Below are 24,421 nucleotides of genomic sequence, written 5' to 3'. Positions count from 1 at the left end.
TGCTTTGTTGCATTAATGACAAGCATGGGCATTTTTCATGACCAAAAAGCAGAAACTACTGTCATGCATTTATTGTGGGTCCTGGTCTTGTGTATTGTGCTTTGCTCTTTGCAGGCTGACTACAGCAGTTGGCTGTATGCAGGCTGTTTTTTTCTGTAGAAGAGGCCAGCACTTCGACTGCCATTTCTAAAGCAGTGTAGTGTGAAGTGTAGTGCTAAAGTACATCTCCTTTAGGCTGCAATTGCTTTTACACGAAGAGTTAGGAGAGAACTGCCAACAGAAATAGTATCCTGTTGGGCAGCAGGCAAATGGCCATTGTTGGTGGAAGAGGAGCTATGTGTTGCAATTGCTTGCTTTTTTTTTTCTTTAAAAAAAAGAGAGCACAATGCAATGGTTGGCAGAGTTGGGATAATTAATGTTTTCTCAGTATGGCAGCCTCTAATTAGACAGGAGGAGAGGATTAACTCTGGAATATTTCCTTTGCTTCTTTCTAGAAGATGCTTCTGATGGTTGTTTCTGGTTGCACAAAACCTACTGATAGTGGAAGCTGTATTGTAACCCTACAGAGTTGCTTTCTTTGAACCCCCATTAAGAATATGCCACGCAAGATGCAACTTCCATGTGCAGTGCTCTCAGCGGGGATAGGTGTAGGTGGCAGTCCTGAAGTTCTGGCTGCCCAGCACCACCACTCGCTCACTGCTGCCCGGTTAGCCCCCACCTGCAGTCTTTTCAACTCCTTCCTGACACTGTCTTTTGCAGTTGCTCATCAGCTCCAACTCCCTGCTTAGAGCAGCATGAGCTGCAGCTGGCTGACCAGGACCATGTCTGGTCATGTGGTGAGTATTTCCAAGGATGGAGACTCCACAACCTCTCTGGGAAACCTGTTCCAGGGCTTGACCACCCTCACAGTAATTAAAAAAACAAAACCAAAACATCACCACCACCAAAAAACCCTATGTTCAGACGGAGCCTCCTGTGTGTCAGTTTGTGCCCAGTGCCTCCTGTCCTGTTGCTGGGCAGCAATGAAAAGAGCCTGGCTCCGTCCTCTTTGCACCCTCCCTTCAGGTGTTTGTATACATTGATGAGATCCCCCTGAGCCTCCTCTTCTCCAGGCTGAACAGTCCCAGTTCTCTCAGCCCCCCCCGCCCAGTACATCAGATGCTCCAGTACGTTAGTCGTCTTTGTGGCCCTGTGCTGGGCTACAGTATGTCCATGTCTCTCTCATACTGGGGAGCCCAGAGCTGGACCCAGCACTGCAGGTGCAGCCTCATAGTGCTGCGCCAGGAGGAAGGATCACCTCCCTTGACCTGCTGGCAATGTTTTGCCTAATGCAGCCTGGGAGGCTGTTGGCCTGCTTTGCTGCAAGGGCAGGCTGCTGGCTCACGTTCAACTTGTCCACCAGGTCTTTCCCTGCGGAGCTGCTTTCCAGCCGGCACCCCAGCATGTCCTGGTGCAGGGGGCTGTTCCTCCCCATGGGCAGGACTTTGCACTTCTCCTTGCTGAACTGCATGAGGTTCCTGTCAGCCCATTTCTCCAGCCTGTCGAGGTCCCTCTGGATGGCAGCACGACCCTTGGGGGTTATCAGCCACTCCTTCCAGTTTGGTGTTCAGTTGCAAACTTTGTCCCCTTTCCATTCCACTGGATTACAGTTCTGCTGCTGCTTGAAAGGCACAGTTTTAGTCTCTCACCAGGTCACATTTCTAGTCTTCCCTTCCAAGGTGGAGGCCAGAAGCAGGTTCACATTTACATGTATTTCTCCATAACTTCAACTTTTCCCTCTTTTAATCTCTTCAAAAGTTTCTTTCCTGGCCTTTCCATTCCTGTTCTGCTTGTGTTTTCGTGGGCTCTGTTCTTGGCAGCATGGAAATCTTTGTCAAATAATCACCCTTCAATTTCATAGGCTGTTCCTTACTTATCCAGTGTGCTTTATTATCCCGAAGTCATAGTTTTTTAAATTTAAAAAGTTTTATAAACATGATAGTTTGGGCAAAAAGCAAAAACTGGTTATTAAGTTTCAGCATGTGGTGCTTGGGTGGTCTTGAGCTCCTTCCAGAGGAGCTGGCTTCTGTACAGGTGAGCAGGCAGCCAGCTGCTCCGCTTGGTGCACTCCACTGCAAGTGGAGTGTGGTGCCACGCAACCGCTCCCTGGTTTGCTCTGCCCCAGGAGAAGCAGAGATCTCCTGGGAGGCCTCTGCTCTGCAGTGTGCCTGCAAAGTGAAGACTCTCTTGGGTGTCAGGCTAGTTTTGTTGGAGCTTTTTGCTGAAAATATTAGCTTTTAGGTTTGAGTATTGGTATTATGCAATGAAAAACATTAAGTTAAAAAGCTCATAATGAAACTTTAAAAACAGTCAAGATGATGTCTGGGTCACAAAGAAAAAAAATGAAGGTATGTGATTGATTGCATTACACCTTCATCCATTGTAGCTCTGGCTGTTGTGCATCTGTCGTGTCTCTCAACTGCTACAGGGGATACTATGAAAAAATATCTCGTGGGGAAAAAAAATTATTATTGGTACATGCATGTAGACAGTGCCATTTAAACTTTTAAGTAATTCCAGTCTCACTTTTAGGTGTTTTACTTTGCATTGAAACAATTTCTATGATTTTTTTATTTGCAGTTCTAATTCACATTGCAAAAAGACAAAAAAATCCTCATCTGCTGTTGTCAGCTGGGTTTTTTTGTGCTTCAGTATATATTGCTGTGACACAATTAACCATGTTAGCTACTTGCAGCAACACCACTATTTCAAAGAGGAAGGAAAAGGACACGGGGATTTTGGGGTATGATTGGGAGAAGTTCAGCCTGGTGCAACCCCGATTTTTCATGAGCAGCCTGGAGAGTTCCCACTCTGTCTGCCATTCTCAGAAACGGACAGACTGTGACTCCTGGGTGGGGTTTCAGGGTGCCGGCTGTGGAGAGCTGCTGCTCTTCCTCTGGTCCAACTGCTTTGCCAGCTCTTGGCTGCTCCCTGTATAGTGGCAGAAGCTGCTGCTGCAGTGAGGGTGATATAAGCCCGATTTATACTGCTTATCATCAGTTGTCACTTTGATACGTCACTGACATTTTCCCGAGGAAAAAGAAGTAGGGGTTATTGTAGTATCTCATGTGAGGTTCACTGTTGGTCAGATGTGGAAACCTGCATTTGATAATCAAGGATGCGAGGTGGTGGGTTTTTTTTTAAGAAGGTACTGTAATTTTTTTATGTTGGGAAGGGTTAAGGCAGCTGAAACGTAGGAATTAATATCGCTGACTTCCTCTAGTGCTTTCTTGGCAGCACTGGGGTTAGTGTCTCTTGCAGCCTGGTTTCCTATGGAGCCCTGATAGCTGACAGCAGTATGGTGGGTCTGTAGCTCTTGGTTTACGTCAGGCGCATTTTCACTTAGTTCCAAACTTTTAATAAATATTGCACACTTCAGGTTTAATGCTACAGTCTTACTGCAGATGTCCTGACTGGCTTTTCCTAGTGCTTACTTGGTCAAAGAGGAGGTCTTTCTAAACTTTGGTGTGCGGAGGTGAGCAAGTGACTTGTCCTAGAAAGAAGAGAAGGAGCTTCCCCCTTCATATCTCATCTTGGGCTACGTGCAATGACTGGAGGTAGGCTTCCTGGTTGAGGAGCATCTAGCCTCCGAAGGGCTGCTTCGGTGTCAGACAAACTCCAGATTGTGACTTGCCACCTCTCTCCTGGGGCTCGTTCCCTGTCTGGCCACCCTGCTCAGGTGTCTTCGTGGCTCAGCTGTGCTCCCAGGATCTGCACGGCCAGGCGGCTCCCAATGCCCCGCGCACGGGGACTCTGGTGCTCCAGCACCTGGCACGGGTGCGTGCTAGCGCACGATGGGCTGCAGGGCGCAGGTGCTGGGCGAGCTGGTCTCCCAGCTCCCTCCCTGCCCTGGGGGGGCCCCGGCAGCTAGGGAGGGGAGCTGAGGGTGAGACAGCAAGGCTGAGCTGGGAAAGGCAACCCTCCGCGGGGAGGGAGGAAGGAGGAACTGGCGGCTGGTGCTGCTGAAAATTTGCTTCTCTTTCTCACACACCCCTAATGCAAACAGATGCTTTCTGTTTCTGAGGCCCCTGCACGCCCTGTGGCCTTTCTCCCCTCCTCTGCTCCCCTGGTCTCCTCTCCCTCCTGCAAGAGCTGACCCACGTCCTGCACTCCAGGGGGTTGTCCCGTGGACAGCTCTCCCTCCCCGTAGAGTGGGGAGGAAAGAGAAGGTCTGGCTGGTGCAGGAGAGCTGGTTGCCTACCCAAAGAGAAAGGTACCCGCCAGAGCAGGCTTGTAACCGGAGAAATGCTGGAGGCTTTCATGTGATTCGGGGCCTGTACTTCTGGGAGTGAATCAGTGACATCAGCTGAATGCTTGCCTGAGTTTCCTGGTTTCCCTTTTTAAAAGAAGATTACAGAATCTTCTTTAAAAAGATGGAAAAAAGTGTGAAATGCTACCAGAGTTTCCAGACCAAGCATATGTAGTAAGGCAGCAGATGTCTACAGTCCCTATAATGCACAAATGGCAAGTCATTTTTTAACATACAAAAACTTTAATTGCACTGCTACTTTCAATTCTTCATAACTAAGAATAACCTTTTCAATCTAAAATACTCCCTAAATGACATAGGTTTTTGAAAGTGCCTTCTATATTTCCCAAACTTTGAGACTAATCAGACGTATAGTTTGTAAGTTGCTTGTTCGGAGCTATGTGGTTTTTCCAGTGAACCTGACAAGTTTTAACATGATCTGAGTGAAGTATGAAGGAAGAGAATCCTTATTCTGTATAATATAATTAAGAGAATTCAAGTATGCTTTCCTTTACCGAAAGAGGTGAAAAGGAATACAGTACAAACCTTTTATACCAAATTCAGATTTTATAGTTACTGAATCTTACTTGATATGAATTAAGCTCTGTCAGGAAGTAAGTTATTGAAACCATGAACCCTCCCTGCACTTTGACTCATATCTTAGAAGGAACGATTAGTAGAAAACCATTTTTTTGCCATTGGGAAAAAGATAACGAGTAACGTTTAATGAATGAATAAAAGGTTAGTAAAGTCGCACTATTTTGAGAACTTCTCACACTTTCAGTTGATCTGATACTCAGTTTATGGTTCCAAGTCTGGTTTTCAGCAACTGTATCTTAATTCCTGTTTTCTTTTCACTTGAGGGTGATTAAGAACAAGAAATTTCACAGAACAACTTATCAAACGCTTTTCAGATGCTCACTTACCTGTCACCATTGTCGCCTTCCGCTTGTCTCTGAGCTGCATCTCGAAAGTGCCTTAGACTCCTCCAAAATGCATCTTGAAACTACAGTAGGCATGAGAGTATTTCTTGCGATAAGGTAGTTAAATAAACCATATCTGGAAGTAAGCTTTTTTGCTTCCGATGGCTTTTTTTTGCGATACCTGATCAGAGAGTCAAAATTCCCCTGGCCAGGAGCAACTGGAGCAACTGGCTTTCTCATTCCTGGGAATGACTCACATGCCAGGGTAGGTGAGCGGCTCCCGCTCACTTCCTGGCTCCGGAGCAGCTCGGGCGCCCAGGACGCAGACAGTGATTCACCTGAGAGGTGGGTTAGTGCCTGTTAAAGGCAGCAGCCTTCGTGCAGCAAGATGTTGCAGACAGTCTGAAGTTGTGTTTTACAGCAACCTGTGTAACTGTGCCTGTGCCTTTCGGTTAATAGAGTTTTATCTGCAGGGTGAATGCGAATTTAATGTGATACTGAAAAATCTTGTGCTGGATAGATACAAATATCTGCTAATCGAGATTATCATGTCAATTATTAATTTGACTGTATTTAGACACTAATGTGCTTTCAACAGATCCTCTCTTCTTAATAGCGTGTAGGATGAAAGTAAAATGTTAAGTCTGTAACTAAATATTTCAGCTAAAATGACTAAACTGTCTGTTTACTGCATACTTTTTACTGTCACGGTGTTCTTTAAGACTCTTGACTGTGAGCCCGCTGACTCTTGCAGTCCTGCTGTCAGTGGTCCTGGGTGTACGCAAATTTAGACTAAGATAATTAGTGCCTTAAGAGCATTGAAATAATCATGGCAGTAGTTATATCAGGACAAAATTTTGCTTCGTGTCAGTAGAAGATGAAATGGTTAATTTCCCATTTCTGCTGCCTTCTTAAAAAGAAAGCAAATATATATCTCCCTCATTAAATCTTCAGGAGGAAAGAAAAAAGAATCTTAATGCTATTAGAGCAATGGCTGCCAAGTCATTTTTCTCAGACTGCTCTGTCTGTTCTGCCTGGACTTCTCCATACACTTTTTTTTTCTTTTTTCCTCAAAGATCTGAGGGACTGAAACCCCAGCCCCCCTCTTCTGAAACTGGATAGCCTTCTACATAGGTGCCCTTGGCAGATGCGTGGAGCCCTGTGAGGAGCTGGAGCAGGAGCAGGTCCTACCAGCTGCCCTCCCCATACTGGTGAACAGTTTCCTCTGGCCACGTGTCCAGGGGGGCCCTGTGCTAATGTCCACATTTCTGCTAGTGCACAAACTGTAAAATTCCCACTTGCCTTGGGACCTCTCCCTTGAATCAGGTACAGTCCCTGACCGTAGGAGACTTCTGGCACGGCTCATCTTTGAAGACCAGCTTTTGCAAGGCAAAACAGATAATGTAAATGAAGCCAGCAGGAACACGTGTTATACTTCTGTAATGTTTTTACCTTTATTACTGCAAGCTGCAAAACTGATCTCAGGAGCTGGATATTTTGACATTAAGTGATGGTCCGCATTGCATGCACATGCTGGAGTGCACACATCATATCACCTGAGGATGGAGAAGGCTTTTTCTGCAGTTAGGGAGAGGAGACTTGACGAAGTCTCCGCCTCTCTCAGACCTTGCACATGGCTACATAAGACAGTGTGTGCCAGTCACCATTTCACCTTCTTTCAGCTGTCCCTTGTGCTCCAGTGCTTAGCAGCTGCTTGTGTGTTGTTCCCCTCTCAACTGCTTGTCTTGTTTCTAGACTAATGGTGCCTTCTGTTTTTCCTTCCAATTTTTGGTTCACCTCCTCAGTGGCTTTCAGTCATTTTCCACCCTAACATTACTTGTGGTGATCTGGTTCTCTCTTCTCAGTGGAGCTTGTGTAAGACAGGAGTATGTGCCTGACTGATGGTCTTGCAGGCTGCTTCTTTGAGCTGAGAAGTTATCCCGTGGAGAGGGCAGTGAGAGCCACCCTGGGATACAGTGGTAAGTGCTATCAGTTAGCACAGCTCAGGTACGGTACAGCTCACTGCACAGCCATGTAGCTATGATTTCTCAGCATTAAATCTCTTCTGAGGTGTTTCACTCCTGTCTCTGTAAATCACTGTCTTCGCTCTCTGTTAAGTGGAGACCTCATTCTTCCTCTGGGGAGTGTACAAGGCTGTTTAACTATCTTGCCCTTTCTCCTGTGGCTGTGCTGGGAGAATATGAGAATATCTGGATGGGCCTTGTACTTTGAGCTCTTTGGTTGACTTTCAGCACGGTCTGGTTTACCTGAGGACAGGGTGCTGTGCAAATTCTGTGCTGATTTTGGGGTTGGCCTCATCTCTTTCCTTTTGAGAATTTGGGGGATTTCATTTGAATGTCTGTTTCTTTGCCCTTTTGGGGATTTCTCAGATCTATTCCCCAATACCAGATGTTTGATGCTCAAGTCAGACCTGTTATACGCAGCTTTGCATCTTACCTTAGCACCACTTTTTCACTGTGGTCTCCTCTCCTCTCCAGTGGTAAAACAACCATTGTCCAAAGGGTCTATTCTTTGGCTTTGTTGCAATGTAGACCTGTCAGTGCCTGTGTTAGAGCTCTGTGAGTTTAGCTCTGACAACGTGAAGACTTCTCGGTCTTTTCCCACGGGTATTACCAGCGGTGATTTTCTGTCTGTATCTTGTGTGACCTGATTGTGCAATGGACTCCAGTACTAGATGTAGCTGGTAGTGTCATGGTCTGTGGCTGCTGTTCTGCACACAGATTATCTTCACCACATATCTCAGGCCAGTTTCCCATTTGATGCTGTTCGGTTCACCCCTCAGATACTGCATCCTTTCAAGGAGCCACTTGGAGATCAGGCTAGCTTGTAAGTGACTTGCTGCAGGCACATGGGCCCTGGAGATGAGTGATGTGAACAGTGCTCACAGTTCTGGTGCTGTCAATCTGTGTCCTGTCTCTGGATGACTCTTCACGAGGCAGAGTTGAGGGAAGGTGGGTTCTCGTGCTGGCTTCTCGAAAATTGGCTGGGATTAGACCCTTCAAAATTCCCTTCTTTCAGAAACCTGGCTCTCGAGAGCTATGTCTGAACACTCATCCAGATGCCACAGTGGACACCCGCTTGTTGCAGGCCACATAGGTAGTCCTTCAGGTTTCCTGAAGAGAAGACCTCTCTGACGTTTCTGGGGAACATTGCAGAAGTTGCAGGAGAAATCCACCTCTCTCTTCCATCGAGATATCTCGTAATAGATGTTCCTTCTCTGGGATGTTTGTACAACCCAAAATTCCAGTGTCAGAGGTCCTTAGAGGAGCAGAGACTTCACAGCTTGGGCACTGAACAAAGCATTCACACTGTGTTGGTCTTGTTTCCAGTGTTTCTGTGCACAGACCACCTGACATCATGCCCCTCAGCCGCAGAGTGATAAGCTCCTGTCTCTGTTCTGAGGAACAGCAGATGCCTGGGATCAGCGACTTGGGAACCTGGAAGTCTGAGTGCCATAGCTGAGGGCTGGAAGCAGATTTGCAGATAGGTCATAAACAGCAGTTTTACATGCTTGACTTGTGTTTTGCACAAGACCATGCGCTCCCAAGCCGGCTGCTGTACTGCATCCCTGGTGTGGGGCACGGTTCCGACCCTGGGGTGGTGCTGGCAAATGTGTCCGCTCCTCTGGTCTCAGTCCTGTGGGCTTCAGTCAAGACATGGCACGACAGTGCGTTATGGTTTGATTTGCGCTGTTGTTCTTCAGGCACTTCTAATGCTGGTGTTGTCTTAGGCTGGGGTCTGAGAAACAGTGCTGCAGGACATGTCATGGAGAAGAAGGGAAGAAATTAGAAGTGAAAACTGAAATGTTTAAAAAATATAATTTAATTTCTTACAGAGACCCAAGCATTTAATAGTTGGTACTCTGTGGAGTACACACACCAAATTTGTGTGTTAACAGTGGTCAAATAATAAATAGATTTGTAAAATCTACATGAGTATGGGGGGTTTTTGTTTGTTTTTTGAATGTGGTACAGTGGCACATTAACTTTTCTTTAAAAATCTCTGTATTTTGGTGTATCGGTAAAACTTAATGGGTTAGAAACCACTGCCATAGCATCCCCTAGCAGGCTTTTAATTCAGACGTGTTGTTTGGCTGTTCTCAGGCTGGAGCAAGTCAGGACTAGCCGCCACATGAAAAGGAAATGCTATGGAGCTTGTCGTAAAAACAGCGCGAAAGAAATGTGAAGCTCTGATGTAAAGAAAAGCTGAAAGCTAACCTATAACTTTACTATTGTTCACATTATTTAAAGGTTGGATGTCCCTTTTTGTATTCTGGTGATTAGAGAGCAATTCTCAGATTTCGTAAGAGCCTGAACGACGTTATTACAACAATTATTGTGTTGCTTCATTCTAGAACTCCTTTACTATCATATTTAGCAATATGAACTGCAGGGTTATTTTTAAAGCAGATTAGCCACCTGGATAATATATGACACTGGCTTTTTCTTTTTTTTGAACATAGAAAAGTGGTAGGATGATCAGAGCTTGCAACACTGGGATGATTCCTCCAGTGTTATACCTTCAGATGTGCAAGATGGAGGTGCTTTTGTCAGTGGAAGTGTCTTGGAAGAATTTGACACTTCCCCTTTCCTTGCGTGGTTTACTTCTATCACGGTTTTGATGGCTGTCACTAAAGGGAAAGAGTTAATTAAGAACTGACTTCTAAAAAGCTCATTTCTTTTTTCCTCTATCCTCGAGTTCCTCGCATTATGTTGACAGGTAACCTGAAGTTATACACCTTGGCTGGCTGATCCTGTCTACAGACTTAGGTCTATCCTAGTGCGTTTAGTTTTCACATGCAACCTGCTGGCTCTGTGTGTTTGTGTGTAATCATATGGGTAATATCTTCGTTGCTCAACTTGGCTTCCTAGCTCTTGTTCATGATGCAAATTGTTGTTTTGCATTTGTAATTAATTGAAGTACTGCTGTATGTTATGAGAGTTTTCTCAGTACTCGGAGTTGTAGGAGCCTTGATAGAGGGATGCGTATCGCTGTGCCCAAGAGTCAGGACGTGTATGAAGTGCAGAATTTGTCTTTAGGCATTCAGGAATTAACTTGCTGTCCCTCTGAGGAGAGGCAGTATGATACAAAATCTGGAAGGCTGGATGGTGCGTGTATTAGGCAAAGGTATAATAGGTTTCCTTTTTCTGAAACGCAAGTAAAATAAAAAATACAAATAAATATATGTAAGCCTTTGTGTACCCAAATAAGATTCAGTTCCTACAAAACTCGACTGCCTAGTGCCCTATAGTTCCCCTTTTGGGAACCCAGCAACCTGTAAAAATGTTTAGAATAAGTGTCAATAGTTTTTGTGTGAATCCTGGACCATAGAAGCCTGGAATAAGGTTCATTTGTCTGAACAAGTTTAAGGCCTGGTGCCAGTTTTCCAGTTTCTAGGTTGTCTGTTGCTTCTAGTCTGGAGCATAGACAAGCCAAGCAAATGAACATTTGGATGTGGAAAGGAAAAGCCCTGCTGCTGCCTCATGGTGGTGATGGACTGGAGTAGGCATGCGTAAGGTGGAAATGTTACATGCGTTTGCTCTGTCTTGTACAACTGCTGAATCTAGGAAAAGCAAACATTTCTCTTAGCAGCTCCTGGGGCACAAGTGTCAGTACCAGCCTTTCCAAGTTAAGCTGGGAAAAAAAGTCAGATTTGGAAAAATGGTGACTGTTGTATTGAATACACTAGTCTGAATTACATAAATTCCTTGACTGCGCTAAAGAAATCTGGACAGCCCAGAAGAGCAGCTTTCTATGGCATGCTGTTGGTACTCTACCTCTGGTCTAGGCTGATGGCTTCCTCATCTTGAAGGGAAGTCTGTTCTCAAAACATGTCTCCATTTTGGTTAGGTGTAAAATATAAAATATTACTTTGGTTATTTTTTTGAGCCTTAGAAAGCAGAGACCTAAACTTTGAGGCATTTTAACTGTTACGATTCTTACTTCCATCTGGAGGCAGGGATCTAAAAACTTGCAGAAAAAAGTGCAAAATCCCAAATGTTAGAATTTTGAGGGACTTTTTTTATTTAAGTGGATCAACCAGATGTCTTATCCTTGCAGTCACCTTGCATTTCTCTGCTCCAGAGTTTGGTAACTCTGGCTCCCTTTTACCTACCTAAGAAGCAGCAGCTGAAAAACAGATGATTAAGACTCCTCTGAAACCTTTGGCACACCCCTTATTTAAGGAGCAACTCAGCCCATTTTGTGGTTACACCCACCCTTACATGCAGGATCTTAGTACTTAACTGTGTGTACTGCCAGTATGTGTTTGTGCACAGCGTTAAATGAGCCTTGTATTACAAGCAGTAGAAATGGGAAAACAAAAAAAACTTCCACAGTTGAATAAGTTTTCTGTTCTTCAGCATTTTCATAGTTTATCACTGCCATATTGCTCATTTTATGTTACTGTCTGTCTTTGTAATAGCCAGAATAATGGGCCAGAGTTCCACTTTTAAATCCAGAGCTGGATGTAAGTCTGTGCTGAGAGTCCTGAGGACCTCCGTATTAGCTATGCTGGTGTGATTCATTTGGAAGAGGGAGGACCGAGCTGCAAAGTTTAGTGCTGACTTCTTCCCTAATATACCCAAAGCTCAGGAACACAGATTTCCATGGGCACCTGCCTGGTGGAAGATCACAGCTGATTTACAAACTGTCTTCTCCTGATGTTTAGCTCTGGTCACTATGTTAGCTGCTGTACTATATCAAGAGGCTTAGAGAAACATTTTCAGACTCATTTCTTTAAGCAGTTTTCTGACTGTTTTCTCAGCAAGGTGCTGGGGACTCTCACACTTCAGCTCCACAGTGTCACAAAGCAGCAGGAGATGAGTGTCCGGGTACGGGGCGGGAGGCAGGAGGGGTGATGGGAGTTCCAACAGGCAATAGGGCTGATGGAAGAGAGCAAGTTGTGGTGCTTTCCCTGGGGCCCTTTCTGCAATGCCATGTCACCTGAGCAGTGCATGATGCAGAGGTAGTCCTCTGGGGTGGCAGGTATGTCGGGGGGGCAAGTAGCAGTAGGAACGTGTTGTTTGAGAAGCAAGGAAGCATTGCTGAGGGCTAAGGAAAGTTTAACAGTTTTTATAATATGAGAGTTGTAGAGTTGTAGTCAATAAATGGTTGGTATGTCTTTCATGTCGTACAATAGTGAAATAAATTCCAGGATTTTCAGTTAGAAAGCAGTTTCTCTTTAGGCACATCCATTTGGACTTCCCCTGTGGGATAGCTAAAGGAGACCTCTGTGAATGGTGCGGTGAGCTGGGTGGAGAGGGATTTTCTGGACGGGGAGGGTTAGGCAGCGTTGCTTGCTGCCTTCTCTTTGCCCATCGTTGGGACTGGGAAGAGTGAATGTGCCACCCAGGGGAACATTTCTGGCTGTTCCCCTCTGGTGAGTGGTAGGGTAGGGGTGAATGCTGCGCGGCTCTGGGGTGCCCTTTGCAGGGGAAGCAGTCCTGGGTCTTCTGCTAGCCCGGATAAGGAGTGTGCTCTGGGGGGACGCTGGTGTATTGCCGACTGCGTCCTCCACCAAAGTCCCCGCTGGGAGTGGAGAGGAAGGATAGTGAAACAGTGTAGGCGGTAGGAAAGTAATTACGGCTGTGAGAAAGGTGGGTAGGGACGGGGAGGGACTGTGTCCTTCTTCGCTCTGTGAAGTACAGTTCCTCCTCTTCCCTGCCCTGTGACGTGCCAGCCGAGCTGACACCCAGTGTAAGAATTACTGACGTACAAAATCAACAGCTCTGGGTTTTAAGCCCAAATAAAGCTAAATTGTCCTTAGAAGCAGCCATAGTCAGTAAGCTGCTTAAGTGTTAACAAGTAAGTGTTTTTTGTTTAAAGCAGATAGAATTATTCTGTAGATTGTCTTAAGTTATATGAAGGTATTTTAATTCATAGGCTACGGTTTGTCTGTATTCTATGAGGTGGACATGATTTAGTGACCAAATCAGAAAAACCTCTGTTCTCATTAGCTTTGCAGAGCCAGCACAGAAATGCAAGACTACAAACTGATTTCTGTTAGTTTTATGCATGATCAGTGCTATTTTTCTATTCAGACCGATGTGGTTATGTCTGTGAACTTGCATGAGTGACTCCGAGGTAATACAGATCTCTGTGGTGTGAGTGTAGCAGTACTGTGGCTGGGCAGGCACAACCAAGACACGGCTGGGCTTCCACAGCTTTGATTAATGATGGTGGTGTCAATGAGAGAGCACAGCTTGGGAAGATCGGTGTTAGATTGGGGCCGGCAGTTTGAGTGACAGCTTTTTGCCTATTAAGGCTAAACAGTGAGCATAAATAGGGAAATCCATTGTGCTGTTTTTATTAAGTATTAATATTACAGTACAACCGCCCTTTCATTTTCTACAGCAGAAGTAAAACAAATTATTTGTTAACTTCTCTATGAATATGCAGAAACTGTAGAGCGTGAAGCTGCAGAATCAAGATTCAGTAGCAGACATTCGTGTGATCAGTTCTGTTTTTGGATTTGTATGAACTGTTTTCCGAAATGTCTTTACTCTCCTGCATAAAACCTTTTCTACAAATGGTTTGCACAAGAACATGTATATCAGGGGGTCCATGCAGACATTTGTGGCAGCCAGCCACAGAGTGCTTTCTTTTGCGACAAAGAGGTGGTTCTGCAAACGGCAGTCCATTCGGGTGGCTGTTTGACTCAGAGTATAGGGAACCCTGCTAAAATGAAAGGGGGCAAAGCATAAGAAAAATACAGTAAAAATGATGAATACTTTCCCCTTGATCCTTTGTTCGCTTTTGTTGTCTGTCTTCTGTGTTTTTTTGTAAGACACATATACCTTTTTGGCAATAATTGTATAAAATAGAAACATGAGGATGAGAACAGTCCAGAAGACGAATTGACAGATATAATTGACAACTTCGTGCCATTTGAGTCCGAAGTAATTCTTCAACGAGGCACACTTCTTCACAGATTGGGGCGTTGCTTTCTTGTTCGATAAGATCATGTTAGGCAGAGAGAGAACAAAGAAGAAGAGCCAGACCAGACCCGCAAGAATCTTTGCTGAGGACAGTTTTTGCACCCAGAACTTCCCAAAAGGTCTCACAATCTTGAGAAATCTGTCAAAAGCAATGAGACCAAGTAGCACTATGCTAATATACATGGTGTCATAAAATACTACGGCTGAGAAGCGACAGACAAAGGCTTTGAGTTGCCATGGTCCCAGGCCAGAGTCCGTCAGGATTTTCAGAGGGAGCATCAGGGTCATTATAAAATCAGAAACTAAGATATTTTTCAGGTAGACAATGAAAGTTGATGTGCTTGGAATATGGAAGAAAGCCCAAAAAGCCAGGCTGTTCAGTACGAGTCCCAGAAGGAAGATGAGTGTGTACAGTACTGGGAAGACCAGGTGGGTGACTGTGGTGTCTCGGTGGCACGGTGCAGAGTAGGGTGCTCCAGTGGAGTTACTGACAATACTCTCGTTCGCAAAGTCGCCCATTGTTTGAAATAACTTGGGTGAAAAGGAGAGAAAAAACATAAAACATAACATTCTGTATTTAAAATTGCATGTTCCTTGCAGTGACTGGCAGGTTTACACAAATAAATACAAAACCTGAACGTGCATTAAATAGACCGACGGATTTCTCTTCTAGTTCATAGAAAATCTAAATATTTTCCTAAGTTTAAGCTGTTTACAAACTAACATTAATAAAAAGCGAAAATGGTATATATTCATTATGGAGGTCTAAGATAATATAATAGCAAGGTATAACAGCAGATTGCCTAAAGCACCATTTGTCTTTACATGGAAATGTATTTTAACATTGAATAGAAATTTTACAGTTGTGGCCCAAAAGCAAGGTGCTTCTGGGGAAGTGACTTCTGGTATTTCTTACCAAGCACACACCATTTTTCCATTCTCAGCACAGATTTAAATAACACTTTCAAAATAAGATGCATACTGCTGGTTATCAGCCTCTTACATCTGAAAGCCAGATGACCAAGTGCCCCATCACACCACATGAACGCTCTGATTGTGCAAGTACCTGAGCAAACCTGGCAGCAACTGTTTCAGAGAGGGGTCTTTGGCTATCTCCGGTTCATCTGCTGTTCCTCTGCTGACAGAAGCCTCGAGCAAAGTATTAAGAATGGGGAAATGTGTAGAAAGACGAGACTTTTTCTGTTGGTGTTGGTTGTTGTTTCCTTCCTCATTTTCATGTATCGCCTGAGTTTGTTAATCATGTTTGCTGTTGCTTTTCTCTCTTCCTTTTGCTCTCTGTCAGAAAGTACACTACCTTCTCCTATACTAATAAAAAAATTACCATATCCATCAAGACAGGCACATTTTCTGGCTTTTTGTTTGTGTGGGGCAGACCTGATGGCACCTACACTGTGCCGTTATGATTTGGCTCCTTTAGAGACGTGGGATGAACAAACAGAGTGTTTCCTGACAGTTTTCCAGGATAATCCTCAAATGTAGCTCTGAGTTCTTGTTTGTGTGTGTGAATTCCCCTGTTCTGGACAGCACTAGTCATCATCAAATGTGTGACCAAAACGTCTGCTCAGAGCCACCCTTACAGTGGGTTACTCGGCTACAGAATCCTGTGCACTGACATATTCAGAAACTGTACCCTCCCTCTGTAACCTGTTAATATTGACACATGAACCAGAGCTTGATCTTGACCTCCAGAATGGGATTTCTGGTTTATTTTGGTGTCAGTGTAGCCAGGTGATACAGCGTGCTGGTTACAGCCACTTTCTGGTTCTGGCAGAAGCTGCTGCTGCTGCATGGTATACTTTGTATTTATTATGTGTTTATTATGTATAATGTTGGAATCTAGTGCATTTCTCTGTAAACAGAAGCTTTTGTATAAGTTTAACTGAGTCATGTGATTTGTCTTGTATTTTTCTGTCAGCTGATGTGACTTAGGGTTCTGGCTCCTTGCTTGCTGCCATGTGGGAAATGGCTCACATTCAAGCCATCTTTTTGTGGGCAGACATGGATTGCTTTTTGCGGTTCTCAGGCTGCAGCTGTATCGACAGTAAGTTTGTGTATTAGTATCTACATTTTGGTTAAGGTAGGTGTGCATGCTGATGTTGGTGTTAAATAGCTGGCAGAGAGCAAAGAGCCTTGAGGATGACTGGGATGAAGGTCACCCTCGACATTGTCATCAGCATGACATGCCCCTAGCTGCCTGACCCGACTTCTATTCATTCATCAAGGATGATATAAAGCTGAGATGGTCCATTGCAGTTCCCCAGGATTGATGTCCAAGGCAGCATCTTCCACGTTTTCTTCCAAACTGACCTCTTGACGCTGTTCCCAACTGTAAGAGGCAGGTACTAAGTGCCTTCGCATATCCTATCAGTGACTGCTGTATGGTACACAGATAGCTGTAGTATCTGTTGTCTGAACAGCTCATCTGATCAGGAAAAGCAGCTGCCACATAATTGCCGCTCTCTCTCCATGTATAGGTACAAAAAATGTGGGGAAGGAGCGTTGGGTGGACATGGGGCATCTCGCGCTTCCCTTCTGGGCATCAGCTGAAGCTGATCAGTCCTGGGCCCCATGGGGCTGGTTGTGGAGAGTGTGCTCTGGAGTGACTGGCAGCACTGGTTCCAGGGAAATAATGGTGCCCTGTTTTCTGTGGTATAACCCAGTTACTGATTGTAATCAGTGTTGGTGCATATACCAGCATAAGCAGTGCACGAAACGTTTTGAAAAATATTTAATTCATCCAGGCAGGTTATAAGAGATGCATAAACTCTAAGGCTGAGTGCTAAAGCAAGTGAACTGTCTTTTAACTTTTTAGGAAATTGGGTATCAGTTGTAAAAACGCCCGGTGCCCTGCCAGGCACAGATAAGTACTGGAGAAGGGTAGACAGGCAATGACTTTTGGCAGGACTGAGCTCTTGCATGATGGTGAAACATATTTCTGAATTGGAACTGTTTTGCAGTGATGATAAATGAACCATAATTTATTACAAAAGCCTAGGATCCTTTACATGTGTGGTTGTCATGATACCTAAAAACGTTATGCACCTGAAAATACTTCCCTGGGGTTTGTTTTTTTTTTTTTTTCAACTTTTCCAAATGAAAAAGGGGAAGTGGTTGAATTTTTTGCATAGTACAAAAAAGCTGCCCTTAATAATCAGTAAAGATTTTACCATGAGTCTTTCTCTCCCTAAGATCTAAGTATTCTGTAAATCGAGTCTTTGTATATTTTCTAATATAATATATTGTTCTCTATAAAAGTGTACATTTTTGTTTATTCATATAGTAAGGTGAAGTATTCGAAGATTTAATTCACATCAAGATAAGTCTGATTAGGAAATAATTTCCTCTGGCATACAACTGTTAATTATTGGTCAATGGATTAAGAATTACAAGCATATAATGAGATAAGCAAAATGTTATTCTGTTACCAAAAATCTGCACAGATAAATAGCTTATCTATGTATGTCCTATATTTCTGTTTGTCTGCCAGTTGCGTACAAGGTGACAACTCCCTGTATTTAAAAATCACGTTTACTGTGGATTTTATTTGCATTTCCCAGATCTTGTGTTGTCATGGTTTTACTCTGGCCCAAGTTAAGCTATTTCTGCAAAATCTATGCAGTTCATAATCTCATCTGTAGCATTTCATGACTGTTTTAATTTTTCCTTACAGCTCTAACTGTAAGTTCAAACTTCTTCCTAGGAATTCTGACAAGCATGAAGGTTGTGATCAGGTGGTGCTCTTGTTTTAGTCAAGCTTTCTAGTTTCACCATTTTTGCAACCAGTGATGTTGGTTCCAGGGTGCTTGTGCTTCATCTGTAGGACAATTTCTAAAGAAGTCGGTGAAATTCTAGATATTCTTCCGCAGGATTTGTGCTGCTTCCGCCCACCAATAAATGTATGTGGCCAAGAAGGGGTATGGGTAGTTCTTAGCTCTAGAGCGGTGTCTCATCTGTGTCATCTCCTTCATTCTGCTCTTTTATCTGTGCTCTGAGTTCTGACGATGCTGTGTGCTTGCACAGCATGTCTAGCAAGGACTTTCTAAATGATTTGCAAAGGAAAAAGTATATGAATGGATCTAGGCAAGCATTTAGCGATGTCAGCCACAGTGTGCTCTCTTTCAAGTAAAACAAGGTGTTCTGAGCAGAGCATTCAAAAACGTCTCTTGTTTGGCTCAACGTGTAGGGGATTCTAGTAAAGTGGAATGGCACAAAACAAATAAAGAACACTGCGATAATGATGAAAACCTTCAGATTTACAGTCTTTTTGGATGCCTTTCCTGTGCACCTTGTCCTTTTATAGGATTTGTACAGTTCTTTACTTATGAGTATGTAGCATACAACTATGACTGCTAAATTAACCCAGAAGATAAGTTGACAAATATAGTTTACGATTTCATGCCAGACTAAGCCAAACTCAGATTTCAAGAAAGCACACTTTTTTACGTTCTGAGGCGTTTTCTTCTTATTCGTTAGAATCATGTTGGGTAATGAAAGAGCAAACATTGATATCCAAATCACTGTGGACAGGATCTTGGCACCTAAAAGGCTCCTTGGTGTTGATGTTCTGAACGGCGAAGTGGCTTTCTGATAGCGATCGATAGTTATTAGACCAAGAAACAAAATGCTAATGTACATGGTGAAGTAAAATACAACCTGGGTTACCTGGCACACAAATCCTCTCAGTACCCATGATACCAACTTTGCATCACTAAGGATTTTAAATGGAAAAGTCAAGATCATGAGGAAGTCAGAAATGACAGTGTTCTTGAGGAAGATGATGAAATTGGATTTACTGGATATTTTAAAAAAGACCCACATTGCGAGGCCATTCATGGTGATACCCACCAGAAACAGGACTGTATAAAGCAAAGGAAAAATGACTTGACTGATTTTGTTATCGCTGGTACAGTTGCTGTTGTTTCTGGAGTAGCTGAAGTTGGTTGTGGCTTTCATTTGCACTTTGTCTTTTCCCCCCTCCCTGTAAAACCAAAAAAGAAAAAAAATGAAATTGTGAGTTATATCTGTCATAAGACTTCAGCCTTTTTTGTCTACTTTTAATTTCTGTGTTGGGAACTTTTCTTTGGGGATTTTGACTGCTGTAAGTTGTGTTTTGTTTTACCAAGGATGTCAGGTTTCTACAGGAGAAGAGCAGTAGATGTAGCAATGTTTGTAAGGTGGCCTGGTTTGATCTTCCGTGACTGAAATGCTGAGGTGACCTTCCATCCTAACCTCCTGAGCTTCCCACACAGCTTCCCTGAGACCCGCGCTGCAGGAGTGGGCAAGGGGCCGGCATGGCGGTGGGCTGCAGGGGAGGCGCAGCTGGCATTGTGTCGCCTGTTCCCCTGCTCGTAGGTGACAGTGCAGCTCTCGTTGGGTGCAGCACAGGGCTGGGGGCCCTGACATGGATCTCCTGGCCCCTGTGGCCCTGCCGCTGACGTTACAGCTGGTGAGGCCCGAGCTGGGCCACGGGCCCTGGCCTGACCAGGCTCGACCCAGCTGTGCTGCCTCGGGCGATGGCCTGGTGGCAGAGAGGAGCTGGTAAGGGCCGCGGCACGTGGGTCTGCCTGGGGTGGACAGGCTGTGGTGGCACACTCTGCCAGTGGCGAGGCCATCGTGCTGCATGTGGGCCAGCCGGGCTGCCATTTCGCTTGTCTGTCACATGTCTGCCCAAACCAAACTGCCCTTCTCCTCCCAGGGAAGAGGGAGAAATGTCCCCTTTCTGCATCTTCCTCAGTGTGGAAAGCGATAGCATTTAAACTCGTTTTGACTGCAGATTTAACAGTGTCAGGCTGAAGTAAAAGGAATCAAATGCCCCTTTTTATTGTATTTCTGCTTGGCTGGCCGTCTGTCTCTCCCAGTGGCGTTATGAGGTTTAACAAGGCCAAGTGCAAGGTCCTGCACCTGGGTCGGGGCAACCCCCGGTATCAATACAAGGCTGGGGGATGAAGGGATTGAGAGCAGCCCTGCCGAGAAGGACTTGGGGGTACTGGTGGATGAAAAGCTGCACATGAGCCAGCAATGTGCGCTCGCAGCCCAGAAGGCCAATTGTATCCTGGGCTGCATCAAAAGAAGCGTGGCCAGCAGGTTGAGGGAGGTGATTCTGCCCCTCTACTCTGCTCTGGTGAGACCCCACCTGGAGTACTGCGTCCAGCTCTGGAGCCCTCAGCATAAGAAAGACACGGACCTGTTGGAGCGGGTCCAGAGGAGGGTCACAAAAATGATCAGGGGGATGGACCACCTCTGCTATGAAGAAAGGCTGAGGGAGTTGGGGTTGTTCAGCCTAGAGGAGAGAAGGCTTTGGGGAGACCTTATTGCAGCCTATCAGTACTTCAAGGGGGCTTATAAAAAAGATGGCGGCAAACTTTTTAGCAGGGCCTGTTGCGACAGGACAAGGGGGAATGGCTTTAAACTAAAGGGGGGTAGATGTAGACTAGATATAAGGAAGAAATTTTTTACGCTGAGGGTGGTGAAGCACTGGCACAGGTTGCCCAGAGAGGTGGGGGATGCCCCATCCCTGGAAACATTCAAGGTCAGGCTGGACGGGGCTCTGAGCAACCTGTTCTAGTTGAAGATGTCCCTGCCCATGGCAGGGGGGTTGGACTAGGTGACTTTTAAAGGTCCCTTCCAACCCAAACTATTCTATGATTCTATTGTTTCACCCTCACTTTCGGTTGTCCTTGAAGCTGATCTCTGCCTTCCCCACCCTGCCCCTGCTCAGACCCCGGGAACAGCTGCTCACAGGCTGCTACCATTTCACCCGGGTACTCAAAGGGTGGATGTGGCACCCCATAAAGTCACTGTTTGTTGCTTCCAAGGGGAAGAAAGTGAGAGAGGAGTACCTGCTCTTCAACCCTGCGTAATAGCACTTGGACAGCTAACGGTGTCTGTTACTTCAGTGGTTACACATTTGCCAGCAAAGTCTGAAGTTATTTGTAGCTTTATTTATGTAGGTATTCATGTATACCTTCACTTCTAATTTGACAGTTTATCCTGTTATTTTCCTAAATCTGTTGCTTTACCAGTGCTGTGTCGCAAATAAATTTAAAACTTCACTGACTTGAGCCAACATGCAGGAGTTGCACAGGAGTTGCAGCCTCCCGTGCTCTGCAGTGAGTGCCTGCGTGAAGTCGCTGCTGAGACCCCTGCGTAGCGCTGCGCCCCTCTGAGCCCGCTCTTTCCACGAAACCAAGAGCGTGTCGGCCATCCATCCATCCACAAACACTGAACAGCTGGCATCCACATAACTGGTAACAGGGGCTGGGCTAAAGACTGTTGCTCTTAGTCCGAAAACCTTGATCAGATCAGGTCTGATCTGAACTGATTGCCTGGGAAAGCCAGGCAGGGATGTTGAATGAGTGTTGTGTTTCAAAAGGAGTAGCTTTCACGTGTGTAGTGATGCAATTGTTAAAAATTGCTATATTTCTGCATGATCTCTGCCTTTGTAAAATAAGGCACTCAAGGGAGTTGATGCTTTGTCAAACAAACATCCCTGACATCTTCCTTACAGAGCTGCAAAGTTTTATTTCTATCTGTAAGATAGAAATAAATTGGCTTATGCTTTGAAGCACGTAACAGATTCAGCTGCCAAGTCTAATCCTAATGAAATAAGTATTCCCTAAGCATGCAAAATCAGACACCTTCCCCCCACCCCAAAATCGGAGATTACCGTAGCGTGCTGTTGAGAAGTGATGAAACGCTTGGGTACTTCCTGTGATGGGAAGCTAGTGTTGCTGATGGAGGGTTGTTTGCAGTTCCTTTAGCTCTTCACCGTGTGAGTAGGCAGGAGTGTTCATGTTTAAATCTCACGGAGCAAGGAGAGGCTGGAGGAGCAGCTGTGCATCCCAGTTCTGAGACTTAGACCTTCCTCTGGCTTCGAACTGGTTTCTTAGCCAGAGACAGCTGCAAATTCCAGGTGATGCTCTCAGTGCTTCTGCTTTTGTTTCCTCTAGAAGAGAGAGAGAAACAGAATTTTTAAAAATAATTAGAGGTTTACTTCCTGCTTTTGACCTACTAACAGAGTCACTATTTTTAAAGGAGAGCATGTATTTTGTAAGACTGCGCAACTTTTCTGAGCGTAGAGTTGCGCTCCCGTCTACTACTTTTTTGTAGTAGCCTTGTGATTCTTTAGTATTATTTTTGTACACAGTCTTATTTTTTAAAAACTTTTTAAGTAGTTGAAAGAAGTAGTGATTGGTTAGTTTGGAGAAGGTAAGTATATTACTGAACAAAATATTTATACCTTACATGACTTGCAGAGCAGTGCTCCAAGTTTTTAAGTTATATACAGTGCATCAACATTACACAATACCTTTTATTAAAAGACTAAATATAACCAGTTACAATTTAAATAAACTATACATATTTCAATTTCTTTGAGATGTGCAAAATAAAATTTTAGGAGTTGGGCTGCATCTTTTTTTCAATGGACTTGTACATAATAAGAGAAATGTCACACAGTTTCTAGACAACTGTCTTCTATTTACTAATCTGCTACCAAATATCAGTCCAGGGGACAGTTAGGAGGGTCATCTGTATGCGTCGTCTGACTGTCCTTATAGATACATACAGAATTCATAATATCAGATTACATTTTTTCCCTCTGTATTTTTACCCTACTCTTTAGTGATTTCATTTGGCACTGTTTCCTCAACACTGATAACCACAGGAGATGCTTTTTGTGATGAAGAGTTAGTTATTGTTTATTGCAGTCTAGTCTACTTGGGTTGGGTTTCTGCAGGTGATGACAGAAAAAAGAAAAGAGACTTCACTCGTATCTGGTCTTTTCAGGATGAATCTTCAAGTCATGAGTGTAACCAGCGAATGATTCTCCTTTATGGCGTTGGTAAGGAGCGTGATGAAGCAAGGCATCAGCTGAAGAAGATTACCAAAGACATCCTCAAAATTCTGAATAAGAAGAGTACTACTGAAATGGGTGGTAAATGCTTTAACGCTGCTGTATGGTAGCCTGTAGCAAAGATCACGGGAGCTGTGAGGTGCTCAGCAGGTTGTCTGGAGCCATGCATGTTGATCATGTAATTTGGCTTTCATCCCCTTCACAGTCACTAGGTGAAGTACTGACCAGAGTCCCGCAGCACGAAGTGCAATCTGCTGGCCTGCCTTACGGCTGCGCCAGGACGGCAAAGGGCCACTGTGGTTAGAAATCCCTATTTTCCATTATAACAACTCGGCTGTAAACACTTGCGTTAAGCTAAAGCCTGGAATATGAGGTACTGGCCAGCGAGTGATACATATTCCTTACCCTCCTAGTAAAACTGGGTGACTTTTTCAGTTTTTCTTGGGTGTCACCTTTTTGCATTGGAATAACCTTGAAGTAGCTTTGATATTGCTACATGCTCTGGCATACATTTGTCCCAAGTATAATGAAAACTGAGGCAAGTAGGGTTTTATGTAGTCATGAGTAAAGCTTATTAAGATTTTTATCGTCTTTTAAATCAGTAATAATGCAAAACTACTAGGGCTCCATTAAATATAAAATGACCAAAATAATTTTTTATCTGTTAAGTTGGGGATGAAGGGCAAAAAGCCAGGAAGACCAAACAAGAAGCATTTCCAACCCTAGAGACCGTGTTCACAAAACTACAGCAACTGTCCTATTTTGATCAACATCAGGTGACATCTCAGGTACTTCCCTTGTATAAAATCGTAGCCTTTTATGGTCTGCTGTAGAGGTATCAAATAGGAAGCAAATCTAGGTTTTTAGAAGTGTTTTGTATATACCAAGAATTTTCAGTGCACTGCTTATTCAAAGGCAAGAGAAAAAATGCTGCCTTGGTATTCTAAAATACCGGCTTCAGTAGGTATTTGGGTGTTTGGTTTGGTTTGTTTGTTTGGGGGTTTTTGTTTGCCTGTTTTGCAAGAAGCTTTCTGGATTATTATAGATGTCACGATTTTTTAATGAAAATTTTAAAATAAATTTTATATAAATTTCCATTAACAACATTGTTTGGGGCTCATTGGTAAATTAGATACTTAACCACTCTCTTGCATATGTATAAGATATGTTACTGTATCTGTGTTTATGAAGGACAGTGAACTCTTCTGTGTTTTTGTGCAACAGAGTATGTCTCTCTGAGAAGCTAGTGGATAATACAGTTTGTTCTTTTCTGGATATTAGAATTTATAGTAAACCTTCACTGTTAAAAAGCTATATCAGTGGCTGACTGGAGAACATAAATAATTTGTTTTAAATGACAAACCTAGTTTTCCTG

At 44.1% G+C, this 24,421-nt stretch overlaps 3 protein-coding genes across 3 annotated transcripts in view; 1 reads left to right on the top strand and 2 right to left on the bottom strand.

Moving 5' to 3' along the window:
- The window catches only part of MED12L (mediator complex subunit 12 like), a gene marked incomplete at its 3' end in the record, with an annotated part of 113,066 nt that extends 89,232 nt beyond the window's left edge, over window positions 1–23,834 (top strand). The window contains exons 18-19 of the mRNA XM_009284323.1: window positions 22,980–23,127; window positions 23,716–23,834. Coding sequence (XP_009282598.1) covers window positions 22,980–23,127; window positions 23,716–23,834 — 267 coding nt within the window. The remainder of the gene's footprint in view (window positions 1–22,979; window positions 23,128–23,715) is intronic.
- On the bottom strand, window positions 13,659–14,690 carry P2RY13 (purinergic receptor P2Y13). Its single transcript, XM_009284321.1, has one exon. The coding sequence runs from the start codon at window positions 14,688–14,690 to the stop codon at window positions 13,659–13,661; it is 1,032 nt and encodes a 343-aa protein (XP_009282596.1).
- P2RY12 (purinergic receptor P2Y12) lies at window positions 18,126–22,032 on the bottom strand. Its single transcript, XM_009284252.2, has 3 exons — window positions 21,999–22,032; window positions 21,859–21,922; window positions 18,126–19,170 (listed from the first exon to the last, which is right to left on the bottom strand). Exons 1-3 carry the CDS (start codon window positions 22,030–22,032, stop codon window positions 18,126–18,128), a joined length of 1,143 nt encoding a protein of 380 aa, XP_009282527.2.
- Window positions 23,835–24,421: the final 587 nt, after the last annotated feature.

This window comes from Aptenodytes forsteri, unplaced genomic scaffold, assembly GCF_000699145.1.
Source record: "Aptenodytes forsteri isolate BGI_AS27 unplaced genomic scaffold, ASM69914v1 Scaffold278, whole genome shotgun sequence".
NCBI classification, from domain to species: domain Eukaryota; kingdom Metazoa; phylum Chordata; class Aves; order Sphenisciformes; family Spheniscidae; genus Aptenodytes; species Aptenodytes forsteri.
The sequence above is the reverse complement of the archived record's forward strand: the minus strand, read 5'-3'. Positions and strand labels throughout refer to the sequence as shown.

Coding starts and splice junctions, on each gene's coding strand:
- P2RY13 (XM_009284321.1), bottom strand. CDS start 14,690: ATGGGCGACTTTGCGAACGAGAGTATTGTCAGTAACTCCACTGGAGCA.
- P2RY12 (XM_009284252.2), bottom strand. CDS start 22,032: ATGCACAGCTGCTCCTCCAGCCTCTCCTTGCTCC. Junction 21,923..21,998: donor CTCCAGCCTCTCCTTGCTCC/GTGAGATTTAAA, acceptor ACCCTCCATCAG/CAACACTAGCTTCCCATCAC. Junction 19,171..21,858: donor CTTCTCAACAGCACGCTACG/GTAATCTCCGAT, acceptor TTGGTTTTACAG/GGAGGGGGGAAAAGACAAAG.